At 56.3% G+C, this 16,117-nt stretch overlaps 9 protein-coding genes across 9 annotated transcripts; 6 read left to right on the forward strand and 3 right to left on the reverse strand.

Moving 5' to 3' along the window:
- Nucleotides 1-47: 47 nt before the first annotated feature.
- On the reverse strand, nt 48-1,140 carry EV422DRAFT_79397 (uncharacterized protein). Its single transcript, XM_053074402.1, has 2 exons — nt 440-1,140; nt 48-366 (listed from the first exon to the last, which is right to left on the reverse strand). Exons 1-2 carry the CDS (start codon nt 984-986, stop codon nt 101-103), a joined length of 813 nt encoding a protein of 270 aa, XP_052924888.1. The 5' UTR covers nt 987-1,140; the 3' UTR covers nt 48-100.
- A 473-nt stretch (nt 1,141-1,613) lies between these two features.
- Nucleotides 1,614-2,886, forward strand: EV422DRAFT_79499 (uncharacterized protein). The gene has a single exon (XM_053074403.1). It carries the CDS (start codon nt 1,689-1,691, stop codon nt 2,715-2,717), a length of 1,029 nt encoding a protein of 342 aa, XP_052924889.1. The 5' UTR covers nt 1,614-1,688; the 3' UTR covers nt 2,718-2,886.
- A 114-nt stretch (nt 2,887-3,000) lies between these two features.
- EV422DRAFT_79612 (uncharacterized protein) lies at nt 3,001-4,594 on the forward strand. The gene is made up of 7 exons (XM_053074405.1): nt 3,001-3,356; nt 3,448-3,568; nt 3,664-3,679; nt 3,762-3,879; nt 3,951-4,065; nt 4,156-4,204; nt 4,281-4,594. The coding sequence occupies exons 1-7, from the start codon at nt 3,283-3,285 to the stop codon at nt 4,472-4,474; spliced, it is 687 nt and encodes a 228-aa protein (XP_052924890.1). The 5' UTR covers nt 3,001-3,282; the 3' UTR covers nt 4,475-4,594.
- Nucleotides 4,575-6,298, reverse strand: EV422DRAFT_79357 (uncharacterized protein). Its single transcript, XM_053074401.1, has 5 exons — nt 5,944-6,298; nt 5,770-5,854; nt 5,604-5,677; nt 5,134-5,534; nt 4,575-5,065 (listed from the first exon to the last, which is right to left on the reverse strand). Exons 1-5 carry the CDS (start codon nt 6,146-6,148, stop codon nt 4,928-4,930), a joined length of 903 nt encoding a protein of 300 aa, XP_052924891.1. The 5' UTR covers nt 6,149-6,298; the 3' UTR covers nt 4,575-4,927.
- A 211-nt stretch (nt 6,299-6,509) lies between these two features.
- EV422DRAFT_497163 (tryptophan synthase beta subunit-like PLP-dependent enzyme) lies at nt 6,510-8,478 on the forward strand (the record flags this gene model as incomplete). Its single annotated transcript, XM_053067928.1, has 4 exons — nt 6,510-6,932; nt 7,003-7,289; nt 7,340-7,353; nt 7,430-8,478. 4 exons carry the CDS (start codon nt 6,510-6,512, stop codon nt 8,476-8,478), a joined length of 1,773 nt encoding a protein of 590 aa, XP_052924892.1.
- EV422DRAFT_531696 (putative undecaprenyl diphosphate synthase-domain-containing protein) lies at nt 8,444-9,581 on the forward strand. The gene is made up of 2 exons (XM_053070477.1): nt 8,444-9,029; nt 9,102-9,581. Exons 1-2 carry the CDS (start codon nt 8,652-8,654, stop codon nt 9,393-9,395), a joined length of 672 nt encoding a protein of 223 aa, XP_052924893.1. The 5' UTR covers nt 8,444-8,651; the 3' UTR covers nt 9,396-9,581.
- A 98-nt stretch (nt 9,582-9,679) lies between these two features.
- EV422DRAFT_79352 (uncharacterized protein) lies at nt 9,680-12,321 on the reverse strand. Its single transcript, XM_053074400.1, has 9 exons — nt 12,128-12,321; nt 12,000-12,054; nt 11,828-11,930; nt 11,498-11,761; nt 11,218-11,433; nt 10,866-11,122; nt 10,595-10,787; nt 10,351-10,515; nt 9,680-10,264 (listed from the first exon to the last, which is right to left on the reverse strand). Exons 1-9 carry the CDS (start codon nt 12,177-12,179, stop codon nt 9,722-9,724), a joined length of 1,848 nt encoding a protein of 615 aa, XP_052924894.1. The 5' UTR covers nt 12,180-12,321; the 3' UTR covers nt 9,680-9,721.
- Nucleotides 12,322-12,890: 569 nt separating this feature from the next.
- EV422DRAFT_79626 (aspartic peptidase domain-containing protein) lies at nt 12,891-14,442 on the forward strand. The gene has a single exon (XM_053074406.1). It carries the CDS (start codon nt 13,070-13,072, stop codon nt 14,294-14,296), a length of 1,227 nt encoding a protein of 408 aa, XP_052924895.1. The 5' UTR covers nt 12,891-13,069; the 3' UTR covers nt 14,297-14,442.
- Nucleotides 14,443-15,180: 738 nt separating this feature from the next.
- EV422DRAFT_79508 (uncharacterized protein) lies at nt 15,181-15,870 on the forward strand. The gene is made up of 2 exons (XM_053074404.1): nt 15,181-15,502; nt 15,607-15,870. The coding sequence occupies exons 1-2, from the start codon at nt 15,243-15,245 to the stop codon at nt 15,731-15,733; spliced, it is 387 nt and encodes a 128-aa protein (XP_052924896.1). The 5' UTR covers nt 15,181-15,242; the 3' UTR covers nt 15,734-15,870.
- Nucleotides 15,871-16,117: the final 247 nt, after the last annotated feature.

Genomic DNA, 16,117 nt, shown 5'->3' on the forward strand with positions numbered 1-16,117 from the left:
GCCTCCCCTGAGCTCCCCACTTCCTGATCCCCCAGCAGATCAACACCAGTTCTTCCTAGTCTTGTTCTAGTTCTTGTTTCGGTCTGAATACCATTACCTGTCAACAACCTGCACCACCAGTCGCCTCTATTTCCATCGGCTCCGCCCATTCATAACAGATGCTCGTAGCCGTGTACGCTGCGGTCGGTTGGCAATTTCGCATGCGGATGGGGGCAAATCCGTGAACATTACAGTACTCTTGAACCCGTGGACGCAACTCTTGCGCGATGACCGGATTGCCGTTGTAGCCTGGATTGTTTAGCAGCTCAAATATCATGCTGATGTGCTTGTCCGTGATGTCCGGGAAATCGTGCAGAGGATGATCAGCTGTGGTGGGCAGACGTAGTAGTCAGGACATTGTTTCAGGAAATATACAGTGTAGTGTACGCCAAAAACTCACCAAGGTAGTACTTCAGGAAGAAGGTGGTGTGGCGCGCAAGGATGTGAACATTGCCGATGAATGTTCTGAGGCGCTCCCTTTGAACTTGATTCTGATGATTCTGATTATGGATTCGATGAAGGGAAACCTTGGTGCAGGCATGCGTCTGCGGGCGGGGTCGTTGAGCAGGGGGTGGAGGCGGGGGTGGAGGCGGGGGCTCATACGCCAGGGGTCCACCCGGTGTGCTGGGAAAAAGGAAAGGGATGGGAGCAGGGAGGTTCAACGGACGCTGCAGACCCCTGTCCACGGGTGAAATCCCTCGCTGCTGCTGCTGTTGCCCGTCTTCATCGCTGGAGCTCTCGCCAACCATGTCTGCAATTGCTTGGGGCAAGTGGCGATGGACAGAGGGCGGGAGCTCAAATCGTGGGGGTTGCAATGGTGTGGCTGGCAGACGTATGGGCAATCGCGGGGTAACCGGAGCAACCTTCCTCCTCTTCCGCCGTGGTGTGGTTGCTCCAGTAAAGATGCCACACCACAGGTGCCCCTGGAGCGCCTGGTGTGATGACATGTTGGCTGTGCTGTGCCTTTTGCGTGCCTGCTAGAGATGAGGTGTTGCAGGTGATTGCCGTGATAGCTGTGTGTCAAAGAACTCGCGTCAGTGCTGTGGTAATGAAGCTGAGAACGGTGAGGAATTGCGGTTGTTACCTGGTAGCGGTTGAAGGTGAAAACGGGGATGCTTACTGCCGGGGGGACACGGACGTCGCGGACATGGATCAGAGTAAAGAATGAGGATACCCATACATTCAGCCACACGGCGTGACAGTTGAGACTCAGAGAAGAGAGGTAAGAGACGCTTGCTTGTGCACACCCACCGGATCACAGCCCATGGATTTTGGCAGCGAAACTGGGGCGGACGAAAGAGAGAAGGAACATACGGGGGCCCCTCCATCTCACGGGCGGGATGACCCACATTAGGAACCGCAGTTTCATGGCATCGGGGCGAAGAGATAATGGGATCCACAGCCGGTTGGGCCCCTTCTCTCTCTCCCTCTCCCTCTCATGTCTGAATCTGAAGCCCGACTTGGGACGGCCATGATGGCGTAATGTGACGCGTCTCGCTCTCCGACTGTCGAGAACGGAAGGAACGCGCGCCGAACGGGGACCCCGGCAGGAAGGAAGCTCAACACCCCACGACCAACGCAGTCTTTGTGACCGTACTGTACTTCTTCTCCACCCCAGCAGACGGCCCTCCATCTCCCACACATCCCTCATGACCCGCCCCACCCAATCCGCTCTCCACCCTCCCTCTCCAGCCCTCCTCCCCAGATCCTACCGCCACACAACCCTGGAAAGCATCCCCGTCTCCCCTTCCGTGCCTCACACCCCAACCACCACCACCACCTCCGACTCATCCTCCCACGACGACGACAACGACGACCCGAACCATGTATCCTTCTGCGCTAACTTCGCGCGGTATATACGGGGGGCTGCGATGCAGATCGATACCCAGCTGAGGAGGAGTGGTCGGTCTGTAACAGGGAAGCAGGGCGGGGAGGGTGGCCGGGATGTTGTGCGTGGGGGGACGGAGTTGAGTAACCTAGATGCTGATGATGAAATGGAAGCGGATGAGGGGTTCGTGGCTGATGATGAGGATGAGGAGGGGAGTGAGGAGGAGAGGTCGGCGAGTGAGAGCGAGGGGAGTACGAGTGGGGATGGGATGGAGAGCACGAGTTGGGAGAGTGGGAGTGAGAGTGGGGAGGAGCGGTTGGAGGATGTGGGTGCGGGTGGTGGTTCGGGAACGGCCAAGACGACGGGTAGAAGGAGGCGGGCGGATATGAATGCACAAGCTGGACAGGCGAGGAAGAGGGGAGGCAAGGCAACGGTGCGTTCGCAGCCGCATCAGAATGGACGGACACGAAAGCCGAAACAGCGGCTACCAACCAAACAGACCAGACGCCACCAGCAAGCACGCCAAACCCTCAACATGCAAAACAAAAAGCACCCGTCGCAACCCAAACGCCGAAAAGCCCCATCCAAACCGAACCCTAAACCGACACCGAGACAGCGCCGAGGACGAAAGCAACCCAAACCCCGTGCCTCACCGCCAATCCTCATCCCCTCCGTCTCGCCGTCCCCGCAACCCCCGCCTTCCGCTCGCAAACGCCGCCGCGTAGCCACTCCGATCCTTATAAACAGCGTTTCGCCGTCCCCGCATCGTCCGCACATATCCGAACCCAGGCGGCAGCGGAATGAGTGTAAGAGGCGGCGCGTGATGGGTGGGGGATGGAGGAAGGGTTAAAAAGGGGAAGCTGAGAGGAGAGCGGTATCGCAGAGGATGCATGGTGGATGGAGATATGTGTGGCGTCCGGTGTGAACCAAACCCACGAACTGGGAGGAACTGAACAACTAACGCCCCGCAACAGAGCGGAAACTCACATCCGGAAACTCGAAACATTATGCCCCCCCATATTACTCTTTCGTTCGCTTTCGCATAACGATATAGCGTTAGAAAAGCATAGTAGGTGAAACGATCTCCTATTCGCGTTGTTTACATCCGGGAACTATTCTTTCGGGCGTACTGGTTTCGGATGAAGGAAATATATACTAGCTGGGCTATATGCAGGATGGTTGAGCTCCATGGGCGAGTACTGTACATATGAAGCAAGCTCTCAATGTGGGAGGGTTCGTGGGGGAACAGCGGGGACCATGGTGTTGACCCGTCATAGGCATGTCGCGCGAAGTCTGACGCCATTCGACAGCGCGCTCCCCGTAACACCCTCTCACCTTCGTTCTCCCTCGCATCAACCACCCCTACAGCGACCCCACCATTCATCGTCAATCGAGGTCAGGGAAAAACTCACAAAATGAGCCTCCCCCGCGAAGTCCTCAAATGGCTGCAAAGCCTCGACCTGTCCTACCCCGTGCGAAACCCGAAACGGTAACCCCCCCCCCCCCCCCCACCCCCACTAAACTCCCTTCCCCCTTTCCCTTCTGATTGTTTTAATTCTTCCTGTTTGCGTTGGTTTAAGCGACTTTCAAAACGGCTACCTCGTCGCGGAGATTTTCTCCCGGTACTTCCCGGGGGACGATCTGCTGAACGTCGACCTGCTGTATACGGGCGAGGGGAGCGTGCAGAAGGGGAAGAACTGGGTGGGTATGGCGACCCTCTTCCTCGCGCGGGAGATGGAAGTGTGGGGGTGGATTGTGGGTTCTCACGACTTTCTTTCGCCGTATCGATCCCGCAGGAACAATTGGAGAAATGTACGGGCGGGTGTGGGTTTTGGGGGGGGGCATGCTTATGTTTTGGGGGACTGACTGACGGGATTTTTCTCGGCAAGGAAAGTCTTTAAAAAACACCAGATCCACATCCCACCGACCGCGATCCACTCCGTCTCGCAAGGCCACGTCGACGCCGCCGCGATGCTGTTGGAGGAACTGTACAGTGTGCTCACCAAGCGGCGGTGCGTGGGATTTTGGCCCCCGTTCCGTGGATCCACGCGGGGGATGTCTGATATGACTTTCTTTTTAAAAGGTTGCATGGCCCGAGAACAAAAGACGCACCCAAACTCGCCGCCGACCATGTGCCGCATTTCCAGCTGCCGACGACGGCGAATATCATTCGGTCCGTGGACGGGTCGCCGGAGAAGGTAACTGCGCGCGCGAGGGGTGGGCTGGAAACACAAACAGGCGCCGGATGACAGTCGGCGCATTCTCTGACCATTTTTTGTTGGTGAAAGGCGAAAGTGATACTGGAGGCGCATCGCGAGTATATCAAGAGTATGCGCGGTAAGCGTTATATACATGCGTCCCCGTTACGCCTTTACAAACGACGCTAAATCCACGTTCTGTATCCTACATCCAGTCCTAGCTCACACCAAACAACCCACCAAACCCCGCGCGGCGTCACCCACCCTCACACGGAGCACGACCACGACGACGCAGCCGGCCATCCAAACGCAACCACCAAAGCAGTCGCAAGCTTCGTACAAGGACATCCGCACGGGACTCGACCATGTGCCTGTGCAGCAGATCCGGGTTCATCAGAACTTGGTGTAGGGGTTGCGGGTCTGATGTTGGGTTGGGTTTGGGAACTATGCGGGGGATTGATCGCGATGCTGGAGGTGGGGGGCGGGGTATTTCCCGGCGTGGGATGGATTGCCGGACCCAGCCTGTCTGCTCACAGTACATGTGAAAATGCACTCGTGGTCGGTGCGAGTGTGACCTGGCGATCATGATTGATAGTGTAGTCAAACTTGAGGGTGACTGTTCCCCACTAATGGCGATTGTGGGAATGTGTCATAGGTCACTGCAGCTGATGCTCCTTTTGCAAACTTTTGTTTGTATGTCGTTGCGTCTAATCGATAGCATCGTTTGACCCGGGTGAAATCGACTTGAGCAATGCAAAACTCTGATGTTCTTCAAATATCGAGAGGCGTGGGAGCCCAACACCAGCATGGGGCAAGCTGGATAGAGCGGGGCACAATGTCTCTGACTTGGGCGGGCTGCGCCTTAGTCATGATCGTCGGCCGTCGGACCAGGACACAGCTCGTTGAGTTCCTTTGCCGAATCGTAAGCTGCCGCGCACCACACACAGTAGTGGTGCAGGTCGCGGAGATATGTGTTGACGGCTTCGAGCTGTACCGATGGCTGAGGGGGGGAAACAAACATCGTCAGTCGTTTGCTAGCTAACCCTCAAATCGGGAGTCAAAACGCACCGGCAACCGCTCAAACTCCGACTCCTCCTCCTCCCCATCGTCCAGCACAGTAGCCCCCTCATGTTCCGCCTCCACACTCTCCCTCACAAGCCTCGTCAACGCGGTCTCAGCCCTCGGATCCCCGGCATCCTCAATCTCCGCCGCATGCTTCACGTCTTTCCGCTCCGGCATCCAGAAATCGTTCCTCTCCACCCCCAATTTGACGTCCAGGGCCTCGCACGCTTTCCTGGCTTTGCGCAGATCAGACAGGATTTGTCGTTCGAGGAAGCGCGCGTTCTGGGCTTGCCGGTATTCGAGGCGGGATTGGGATTGGGCGAGTTCGAGGGCGCGTTCTTCGGAGGGGCGGCGCTGCCGTTTGTTGATGGGTGGGGAAGGCGGGCGGATGCCAAGTCCGCTCTTGTCTGTGGGAGATTATGTGTTAGAGATGACACAGTGGCTTTTCGTTGGTGAGAAGCGAGATGGGAACGAACCAGATTTGAGAACGACTTCGATGGGCTTTTGCTCCTCGACGGCAGAGCTAGAGTTGCCGATGGCCATCCCTTTTCTGCGACAGCGAAGGGAGTCCGAGTGGCATGGATTAGTCCCCGTCTCGAGCCCATGCATAATCCCACCAGCCAGAGAATTCGGCAAACCTACCTGTAACCCATCTTGGCCAACATCTGGAAACCCTTGTTTTCCTGCGTCAGTTCCGACGCCAGTCCCTGCTCCCTCGTCTCGCGTTCTGCAAAAGACCAAAATTACGAAAGAAAATCGGCGTTCATTTCTTCTCCTTGATCTCAAAGCCTTCGCCCTGATCTCCGTCCTACATACCCTGCTCCTTGACGCTCTTAACAATCCCCTTCTCTTGTTGCCGCCTGAGGGCCTCCTTCCGCCGCTCTGAGTAGGTTATGGCATCCGGTTCGCGGCCACGGCCCGTCGTAGGAGGTGCCGTTGCGGTGCCTAGAAGCAGGGCGTCTGACATGTAGTCGTCATTGTCGTCGGACTCCTGCTGTGCGGAGTTGGCTGGAGTGGGCATTACTTCCGTTTGAACCTGGCAGACAGTTGCTGATCCATACGACCGTATGTAAGCAACCCTCTCTCTCTCTCTCCCTCCCTCTCTCTCTCTCTCTCTCTCTCTCTATGTGGATGAGTGCGTTGCAGTTGGCAACAGTGCGGGTTCCGTGGGCTCCGTGGTTGCGTCTTTCTATGTAATAGTTCCACGGCTGCGCGTTCGGCAGTTGGAAGCTTGGAGTGCGCTTCTGTCCACCTTGAGACCTTGTCCACCTACAGTACCTTGCTGTCCGCGAGGCAGGCTTGAACACAGGCGTAGTCTAGATCTACCTATTATAGTATCCCCGTCGTCGGGGTTGCCAAGGGTGCTTGCGGGGTCGGTCAATATGCCCGACACAAAAGCCATAGTGTTTGGTCTGGTCCTCGGCGTCTCCCTCTCCGTCGCTTCTCTCGTCGCCGTCATCCTCAGCAACGAACCAGCCTCCGCCTCCGCCAAGGCTTTCCTTCTGGGCGACAAGCACAGGAACAAGCACCGCAAGCGGAACAACCGCCATCAGCACCATGACCGCCACTCTCAGCAACCAAGAGCGTTGGACGACGACGACGAGTGCCAGGACGGCGGCCGTGCCCAGGCGAGGGAGCTGAGCGCCCGATGTGGCGATGGCGTTGCCAGCTTGATTGGAAATACGCCGTTGTTCCGCATACAGAGTCTATCGGACGCCACAGGGTGCGAGATTATGGCGAAAGCGGAGTTTCTGAACGTTGGAGGCAGCACGAAGGATCGCGTAGCGCTGAGTATCATCACTGAGGTGGGTTATTAGGTGAAAGTGCCGCATGGCTGTCCGTATGAAACATATTGACGATAGAGAGCTATTGCAGGCAGAGAAACGGGGCTTGATAGTGCCACATAGGGGTGACACGATTTTTGAAGGCACCGTCGGCAGCACGGGCATATCCTTGGCCGTCATCGCCAAGGCAAAGGGATACAATTGCCACATCGTCATGCCGGACGACATTGCAAAGGAAAAGTACGAACTGTTGGAGAAGTTGGGTGCCGTGGTGGAGAAGGTCCGGCAGGTGCCCATCGTTCACAAGGACCATTTCGTGAATGTCGCCAAGCGGCGCGCGGCAGAGATGAACGCGAGGGCTGACGAGATGGATACCCAGTTGGGGATGGAGCAGGGCACTGACGGGACATCTGACGAGAGCGTCACAGACGACGAGGACGACGTCGTAGCCACGTCGCCCATCGGCTCACCCCTCCGCCTCCGCCGGAAGGGGGATCGCGTGGGCCATGCACCCCGAGGTTTCTTTGCCGACCAGTTTGAGAACCTGTCCAACTTCAACATTCACTACCGGACGACGGGCCCGGAGATTTACGCACAGACAGGTGGTTCGCTCGATGCCGTTGTCCTAGGGGCCGGGACAGGTGGAACACTAGCTGGAATCACGCACTACCTCAAACCCCTACTCCCCGACATGCTAGCAGTGCTCGCCGACCCGCATGGGTCCGGGCTCTACCACAAAGTGAAGCACGGCATCATGTACTCCCCCACCGAAGCCGAAGGCACGCGCAAACGCCACCAAGTAGACACCGTCGTCGAAGGCGTTGGGATCAACCGGCTCACCAAAAACTTTCAAAAAGTCGCCGATGGCTGGCTGGACGAGGCTGTGAAAGTCTCCGACCGCGAAGCCGTCGAGATGGCCCGCTACCTCGTCCGTAACGACGGCCTGTTTGTCGGATCCTCCTCTGCTGTCAACTGCGTTGCTGCCGTCCGGGTCGCACGCCAGCTGGGGCCGGGACATACTATCGTCACTATGATCAACGACCATGGGACACGCCATCTTACAAAATTCTGGAACGATGAATACATCGCCAACGCTGGGCTAACCCCGCATGCCACTGGTCTCGAATTCCTCGACGAGCCACATCCCTACGCGGCCGCGTCATCCCTCGCCTCCTCCCGCTCATCCTCAACCTCAAACCTAAACACAGTCTCAAACGTTGACCAAACCCCCCCACCCACCAGCGGCATCCCCTCCCTTCTCGAAACCGAACAAGCAGCCTTCCTAGCCCTCTCCAAACCCCCCAACAACACTGCTTCCATTATCAACACTCTCGCCTCCGCTCCATCGTCCGTCTACGCGTGGTCACGCACGCGGTTCCAGAAAGCTGCTGTGAACTTTATACGCAACTCCGGGCCGATACCGCAACATGTCGGGTTTATTATGGATGGGAATAGGCGGTATGCGAAGAAGGTGGGCGCAAGGCCGGGGGTAGGGCATGTTGCGGGGAGTCGGAAGCTTGAGGAGGTAAGGCGTCACATCAGGTCACCGTTAACACACCCACGGTGAACTGAGGGAAATCTGCACTCACGGTTCACCTGATCTCACACGTTCTCTTTTCGGTTTCATTTCTCCTCGAGCAGACCCTAGAATGGTGCCTAAACCTCGGCATAACCTCCGTAACAGTCTACGCCTTCAGCATCGAAAACTTCAAACGCCCCGCGCCCGAAGTCGACCTCCTCATGGAACTCGCCACAGCCCAACTCGAACAATTCGCGCTCAATACCGATTTCGTCCACCAAAACGGCATCCGCGTCAACGTTCTCGGTAATACCTCTCTCTTACCCCCCCACGTCCTCTCCGCTACTCTCAAAGCGGAAGAAGCCACGAGGGGTAATACAAGAGTGGTGTTGAATATTTGTTGTCCGTATACCTCACGCCATGAGATGGCGGAGGCGGTCAACAGGGCGGTTGGGGAAGTGCAGGGGGGGAATTTGGGGGTGGAGGAGATAAGCGAGAGTGTTTTGGATGGGTTTATGGGGACGGGCGGGCAGCCGGATCTGGATATTCTGGTGAGGACGAGTGGGGAGAAGCGGTTGAGTGACTTTTTGTTGTGGCAGGTGGGTGAGACTGTACATCTCCGTTTTTTTTTGTTTGTTGTCTGAATGTGTCTAATTTATTTTTTTGGGAAGGTGTCGAAACCCTGCCAGATCCGCTTCGTAGACGTCCTCTGGCCGGAATTCACGTTCTGGGATATGGTGCCCATCCTGCTGGCGTACCAGGCGCATTATCCGGAGATGGTGAAGGAGCGGGCGGCCTTGGCTGCACAAAATCAAACCTCAACGTCGAATGGGGGGAAGGTGGTTGTTGGGGATGCCGTGGCCAAGACGGCGAAGAGCATACGCGATCCTCGCGATCCGGCGATTGTTGTGCATAATCCGGGGAGGGTGGAGAAGCAGAGACGGATGGGGAGTGCGGGGCATTAGGTGTATTTGATAGTCTGAAGACCCTTAACGGGATGCAGTGTAGGGTAGTGGAAGGTAGACATCAGTTTTTGGCAAGGGCGAGCGGGGATCGTCCCGGTTGTAGGGTGTCTATTTACGTACGTAGTTTCATATCATGTCAATACCCTTCACACATTTCTATCATATTTTGTTTTCTCGGGGTTGACGCACATTTGAGTACGCAGCTTTCTATCACTTTGACTGTACGAACACCGTTGCATTGACCGAAAATGCACTGGGGGAAGGGTAGGAAAAACATGTCTATACACACATTAGGGCGGAACTTCACATCATCGATGTCCAGGGCATCATTTCCGCACAGGCAACATAGGCAACTGCAACCCCTCCTCCCCGCCACCGGCTTTAGCACCCGAAAGCGACAAACTGCTCGTCGGCCGACTCCCCGTCTCACGCCTCACACCCCCGCTCACACCGCCCTTCACGACCTTGGCGCAGCTCTGCGGGCGGCTAGCCGCGGGCGTCTCGGGGTGCGAGATCGCGTGTGATGCGCTCCCAGCGACATCCGCCGCTGACCCGCGTACTTCCAACCCCCCTATCTCTCCCGTACCCTTTCCGGCCCGTTCCCGATCAACCCGAGTAGTCAACCCCAACCTCCGTCCCGTATCCATCCACCCGCTCACATGTGTTGATTGCAGAGCCCGGCGGTTAGGATCGGTCTCGACGCGCACGTAGGTCTGCAATCGGGTGTTGGGCTGCGCCCAGGGTTCGGAGGCGAGGGACTGCATGTAGGCGTGGAGGTGCGTGTCGTCGAGGGATGTGAGGGCTTCGAGCGTTTGGCGGTCGGTGAGGGAGGTGGTGTGGGCGAGTTGGGCGTAGGCGGTGTGGTCGGCCTGTTGTGAGTTGATTCATGGTGAATGAGCGCCCGGGGGTTGCGCATCAAACGCTGTCATTATGAAGAGGGATATGATGAACGCACCGAAGTCTTCAGATTTTCCTCCTGCACGACCCTCGCCTTCTCCCTGCGCTCCTCCTGCAGGCGTGCGCGCTCGGCAAGCGTCGCGGCTTGGATTTGGAGGTAGGTCTGTAACGCCTGTGCGTCTTCGACCTGTTGCGCGGCATGGGTTGCTTTTTCGCGTGCTTTCTATAGTTTGAAAGATAAATTTCGGTTGGTTTTCAGGGAGGACGGCAAAGCCAAGAAACCGCGCAACGAAAACACCCACCTGCTCCCTATAACTCATCTCGATGTCCAGCCCCTGCTTGCGCCGCTTCGCCTTCTCCTTTTCCTCCTGCAGCTTTTCGCGGGCGCCCCGGTCCGCCATCGCTTTCGCGACCGCGGCCTCGAGCTTGGCATCCTGCAGCGCGCGCTCGGCTGCGATCTTTTCGCCGGCTTCGTGGTTGGATTGCATGGTTATACTAAACGTGCAAAGAACTCGTGTTTAGTCCCATCAATACCACTTGGGGGGGCATTAACAACGGAGTGATACGACGTACATCTTCCGCTCCGTCTCCAACTGTTTCTTCCGATTCACCTGCCGCGTCTTGCGCTCGCGCCAATCTGCTGCTTTCGCCTGCCGCACCTCCTCCGCGCGCCGCTCGGCTTCTGCGTGTGCCAAGCGGTCGGAGGCGCATTCGTCCAACTGGTGCTTGAACTCCCGCTGCGCTGCACGTTTGGCGGCGTATTGCGCTTCTTTGCTTTGGAAGGCGCGGTCAGAGGATTCGGAGAGGGGGTTTGTTGCCGCCGCGCGTTGCTGGGGGGAGGTGATAACGAGCATCAGTTCCAGCTGCACTCATAGATTTGCATATACCGATGCAATGGGTTGGGATTCCGCCGAATTTGTATTACCTCAACCTCCTCCCGCTCCCTGTCCCTCTTCTCCCTCTGCTGCTCCAACAAGCAGTTCGCAACCTCGATATCCCTCACCCTCGCATCGATCTGCGCCTGTAAAGGGTTGAACCCCGGCCGCGCGAACACGGGCACCTCGTCCAGATCCTCCCTGTAATCGCGTTCGCGCTCTTCTTGCACCCTCCGGCGTTTGAGTTCCAACTGCATGTCTCGTTCCTGTTGACTTGAAAGTTTAGCATTCACGCAGGATGATAGCCGTAATGATATATACAAAACGTACCCGCAACGTCTCAAACAACATGACCTTGCTATGAAACCTCTTCACGCAATCCGTCTCACAATACTGCATCTGCTTCGCACGGTCGATGATCGCTTTCCGCCGTTGGGCTTCTTCCTCGGCGTACAGCTCGTCGATACGGACGCGTTTGGCTTCTTCGGCTTCGAGGCGGTCTGCGCGCGCTTGGAGCCGCTGCTTGCGTTGCCCGCCGACGGTGTGCGTCCAGTTGGCGATGCGGGTTTTGGAGAGGGCGTGGCGGCGGTCGCGCTGTGGGGCGGAGTGAGGAAGTCAGACCCTGTTTGTAATATGAAGCGGGGGAGACGGACCACGTACATCGGCCTTCTGCATCTGTCGCACCCGTTCTTCTACGCCTACACCGTCCATCTGCTGCACTAAGCGTTTGAGATCAACAGCGCTGAGCATTACGGGTTCCTGTCTATGGACAAGTTGAAATCAGCAAACTGGGGTCCGAGTGCATTGCAGAACTGTCCTTCGACCCGCTTACCTCCTTGAACTCTTAGCAGTAGGCTTCATGACAGTGGTGGTGGTATACTCCCCAGCTGCGTTCGAGAGATCAAGAAATCAATGGTTATCAGAATCTAACCCGGAGATGAGCATGCAATTATCACTCACGATAGAATCCCAGGTGAGGCCCGATGTTCCGCGTCAAGATGCTGACGGTCATCTTCACGACTACTTGGGGATTGGAAACTAGGAACCGGGGCCGTTCTGTTCGCAGGTAGGCTTCCTGCTTCGAAGTGGTTGAGTATATGGTCAGATCGTCAGAAACGGAGTAACAATAACGGTGGGTTTCTAGTGATTGTAAGATAGCTATGTAACGAGCAAATGATACATCCGCAGTATCTTCTAGCGCTTTATGCCTTGTCCAGTACCAAGATACGATCACTTATAGCTGGAGTCAAGCGCCGGTTGCCGTACGAAAAAAATGACAGTCTGTCAAGCCTGAAATTACAACTCCGCTAGGCCGCGCCACGTCAACGCCACACCTTGCCACAGCTGCGCCACAGCGCTTACAACGCAAACCGACAGCGCGTCTCCGTTCTTACTCCGCCCCTTGCCTGCCAGTCGCAACGAGCAAACAATTACTCTTATGCGTGCTGAAATAGGGAGGGGAAGGTGGGGCGAGGAGTGGTGGCACATGACGTTTTTGCTCGTTGAGAAGAGAGATCGTAATGTGCTCACCGCACAGGCTGCGAGGCGTTACACCATAGCGCAATAGGTGCGTGATTGTTGGTGTTCAACGTGAACATTGTGAAAGCCAAATAGATCGGGTAGAGCAAAAGGATCCTGTTAAATGTCAGGGAATGTCGACGATTGGCTCACACAGCGTGCACTAGCTTTACCTAAATAAGTCTTGAGGTGTGAGTTGTGGGTTGGAGCAAAAAAGAGGCGCAAACTGGCTTATGGGGGGCAGGGATGGATGCGCCTCCCCATCGCGAACCTATAAAACACGGACCAGCGCCTCGCATTCCCTCTTCCTCTTCGTGTCCTTAGGCAGCTCCATTTATTGAAGCTCGCAAAGTATACACCTCCATACCCCACCTGATTTTCAAGATGACTTGGCTCACCACCACCCTCCTCGCGCTCGTCTGCGCCTCCGCCCTCCTCACCCCCGTCCTCGGCGACGCCAACGGCGGGGGAGGCAGCGCCTCCCTCGGCGTCGCCAAGCAACGCCGTCTCTGGCGCCCCCAACCTGCCTCCAGTCTCCGCCGCCGCGCCGAACAGATGAAATTCTCCAAACTCTACAACGGGCTCTACTACGGCCACTTTGAGGTCGGCTCACCGCGCCAAGGGTTTGACGTGATGGTGGACACGGGCAGTTCGGATTTTTGGCTGAACTGCAAGAAGGGCAAGACGGTTACCGATAGGAAGTTTTTTTACCCCGAGGCGTCTAGGACGATCAAGAACGCGAACAAGACGACTGAGATCAAGTACGCTGATGGGACCCGAATTGTCGAACGGTGGTATAAGGACGTGGTGATCATCGACGATAAAGGCACCGACGTGTACTTTGCGTGCGCGTTTGAAGACGAGAACCCCGATTTCAGTCCCGCGGATATGGCCGAGGGCACGAGCGGGCTGATCGGGCTCGCGTGGCCCGAGACCTCGACCGTGCCGTACGACCCGCCCTTCCAAGCGTTCCTGAAGGCGAAGAAGTTTGCGAGCGGGGTGTATGGGCTTTACCTCGGCAGCGACGCCAACTCGACCGACGGGGAGCTTCGTCTAGGCAGCTACAACGAGAATCTGTTTAAGAAGAACGATCTGGCGTGGAACCCCGTCCCGCCCGAGTTCAACAGCACCACCCCGCGGCACTGGAATATCTACGTCGACCAGCTGACGGTCGGGAAGAAGACGTTTGCGTTCAAACGTGGCGCCGCGCCGAGTACCGCCGGCACGGCATTGTTCGCGCTCGATTCCGGGACCAGTTTCTACGGGTTCACCTCGGACATCATGGCCGAGCTGATCCGGGTCACCAACGCGACCGATTTCTCCAACAACTTTGACGGTGGTTACGGCGTCGACTGCAAGCAGCGCAAGATCGCGCCGCCGTTGGTGTTCACCATCGGCGGGAAGAAGTACACGATCGAGCCGCATGAGTGGATCGGGTACGACCCCGACAAGATCGTGATCCCCGGTTGGACGTGCTACTTGCAGCTGTACGATTTGGGCGATTACTATGTCCAGATTTTGGGTGACCCGTTCTTGCGCAAGTACTACTCTATCTATGATTTTGATAAGAAGCGTACGGGGCTTGCGCTCGCTGTTCCGCCCAAGAAGTAGGTGCTACTTCTATTCCCCCCAGACCCTCCACAATACACGCACCGGAACGGCGACTGGATGTGACCTTGAGCGCTCATGCACCCTCTTTGGATCATCCAGATTCAAAATTCATAACCCATGGGGGAAATCGGGTTCCGGGGAGGGCAATAACTAAGCACTACGAGCAGCCAGTTGTGGATTATCATATACATCTTGGACTTTTTGGCATCTCTAAAAAATTGATATCTTATCTCTTAAAAGAACTTTGTCCGATTCTTTTGAAATTTTGAGTGGAGCTGGTGAGAGCTACAGTATGAGAGAAGTGGCGCAAATCATCTGCCCAAGATATCCCAACCTTAGCGCCGCGCACGTCCCGAAAATGTTTGGTGCTCTCCCTGTCTTTAGTGCAGCTTTCTGCCCAGGCAACCCTCGCATCATTGATCAACGCCCCGACGTGCTACTGCTGGCTTTCGTTACGGTGAGGTAGGCATTATGTGGACCGCAAAACCATGAGAAAGCACATCTCAAGGAGCCCTCATTCTCCCACCGCTTTCGGCAATGGTTTCATTTGGGGTTGCAGTGAATCTCTTCCGTCCGCCTACGTTGGGGAACCGGGTTCAATTGACGCGAAACGTGAAAGCGCTGGACAACCCTTGCAGAACTTTTCGTGGGGCGATATTGTACATATTCACACTTTGCAAATTACAAATCCACTGCCTGATGAACCATGTTTCGCACATGTAGGGTCCCGTGTTGGGGGCTAGGTTACGGATTGTGGAATGAGGTATATGTGACAATACATAGATTGATGTGCGTTGTACATGGTAGGTTGTTGATGGGGAAATTTACGCGGTGGGGGTCGGGATGGGTGATCACTACAGTTTTAAAGCGTCAATTCCTGTGAAAGTAAAGTCATACGATTAGCACAGCTCGCATAGACATAAATGCCTGAGAATTCAAACCCACCATGATAGCATTGACAATATCATTGTTATGCTTCTTCAGCGCGCTCACAGCCTTCGGGCGGGTAACACCCGCCTGCTGCATAACCAGCTCGACATCCTTCGCCTCGACGCCCTCCTCATCGACAGCCTCTTCGTCGTCGTCGGCGAGCTCGGGGACCTCCTCCTCCTTCTTGGGCTGGGGCTCGGAGTTCTTGAACTGGTTGGCGGCGGCGGCCTGCGCTTGCGAGTTCATGTCCTCGATCTTGGCTTCGCCGAAGACGATGTAGGTGTCGCTGGTGGCGGATTTGTACACGTCGGGTTGGGAGACCACGAAGAGGATCTGCAATGTTACGAGTATTGGTTAACCATCGATCCATCGAACATCAGTCTTTCAACCAATCAACCATCGACCATCGAACGTCATCCATCAACACCCATCAACCATCAATCACCCATCAACAAACGATATAATGCTCGCGCCGCTCGCGACGAGGAGATTGGGCTGGGTGGGTGAGTGGAATATTGCGCCTTCGGCGCAATGTGGAGCTCGCTTCGATCGCAAAAGATTTGACACTTGCTGAGGCTCGCTTAGAACCGTAATTGGTGGAAGGTTTGCGCCTGGCCCAATGTGGCTCGCTTCGCTCGCGAAGGCCTTGGCTCGTTGCAGTCCAACACCCGAGCCTCAAGCATTCCTGGACCTCCGGCCCGGTTGGGCCTCGCTGCCGCTCGCCTTCTCCTCCCTTCGCTCGGAAGTCTCAAGCAATCTCCTCGCTATCGCTCGGAACCCTCAAGCACTCTCGCTAACGCTCCCGATACTCACGTTCTTGGGCCTGCGGATGGTAACCCTGGTAATCCCATCTACGTGCTTGAGACCCAATTTAGCCAGAGCCTTCCTAGC

This window comes from Fimicolochytrium jonesii, assembly GCF_025526975.1.
Source record: "Fimicolochytrium jonesii strain JEL569 chromosome Unknown EV422scaffold_14, whole genome shotgun sequence".
In the NCBI taxonomy this organism is placed as follows: domain Eukaryota; kingdom Fungi; phylum Chytridiomycota; class Chytridiomycetes; order Spizellomycetales; family Powellomycetaceae; genus Fimicolochytrium; species Fimicolochytrium jonesii.

Coding starts and splice junctions, on each gene's coding strand:
- EV422DRAFT_79352 (XM_053074400.1), bottom strand. CDS start 12,179: ATGACCGTCAGCATCTTGACGCGGAACATCGGGCCTCACCTGGGATTC. Junction 11,762..11,827: donor GACAGATGCAGAAGGCCGAT/GTACGTGGTCCG, acceptor TCCGCCCCACAG/CGCGACCGCCGCCACGCCCT. Junction 11,123..11,217: donor GGGAGCGGGAGGAGGTTGAG/GTAATACAAATT, acceptor ACCTCCCCCCAG/CAACGCGCGGCGGCAACAAA.
- EV422DRAFT_79499 (XM_053074403.1), top strand. CDS start 1,689: ATGACCCGCCCCACCCAATCCGCTCTCCACCCTCCCTCTCCAGCCCTC.
- EV422DRAFT_79626 (XM_053074406.1), top strand. CDS start 13,070: ATGACTTGGCTCACCACCACCCTCCTCGCGCTCGTCTGCGCCTCCGCC.
- EV422DRAFT_79397 (XM_053074402.1), bottom strand. CDS start 986: ATGTCATCACACCAGGCGCTCCAGGGGCACCTGTGGTGTGGCATCTTT. Junction 367..439: donor CTTCCTGAAGTACTACCTTG/GTGAGTTTTTGG, acceptor TGCCCACCACAG/CTGATCATCCTCTGCACGAT.
- EV422DRAFT_79508 (XM_053074404.1), top strand. CDS start 15,243: ATGATAGCATTGACAATATCATTGTTATGCTTCTTCAGCGCGCTCACA. Junction 15,503..15,606: donor TTGGCTTCGCCGAAGACGAT/GTAGGTGTCGCT, acceptor ATCGAACATCAG/TCTTTCAACCAATCAACCAT.
- EV422DRAFT_531696 (XM_053070477.1), top strand. CDS start 8,652: ATGGAACTCGCCACAGCCCAACTCGAACAATTCGCGCTCAATACCGAT. Junction 9,030..9,101: donor GTGACTTTTTGTTGTGGCAG/GTGGGTGAGACT, acceptor TTTTTTGGGAAG/GTGTCGAAACCCTGCCAGAT.
- EV422DRAFT_79612 (XM_053074405.1), top strand. CDS start 3,283: ATGAGCCTCCCCCGCGAAGTCCTCAAATGGCTGCAAAGCCTCGACCTG. Junction 3,357..3,447: donor CCCGTGCGAAACCCGAAACG/GTAACCCCCCCC, acceptor CGTTGGTTTAAG/CGACTTTCAAAACGGCTACC. Junction 4,205..4,280: donor GTATATCAAGAGTATGCGCG/GTAAGCGTTATA, acceptor TCCTACATCCAG/TCCTAGCTCACACCAAACAA.
- EV422DRAFT_79357 (XM_053074401.1), bottom strand. CDS start 6,148: ATGCCCACTCCAGCCAACTCCGCACAGCAGGAGTCCGACGACAATGAC. Junction 5,855..5,943: donor TAAGAGCGTCAAGGAGCAGG/GTATGTAGGACG, acceptor GGTCTTTTGCAG/AACGCGAGACGAGGGAGCAG. Junction 5,535..5,603: donor CGAAGTCGTTCTCAAATCTG/GTTCGTTCCCAT, acceptor AATCTCCCACAG/ACAAGAGCGGACTTGGCATC.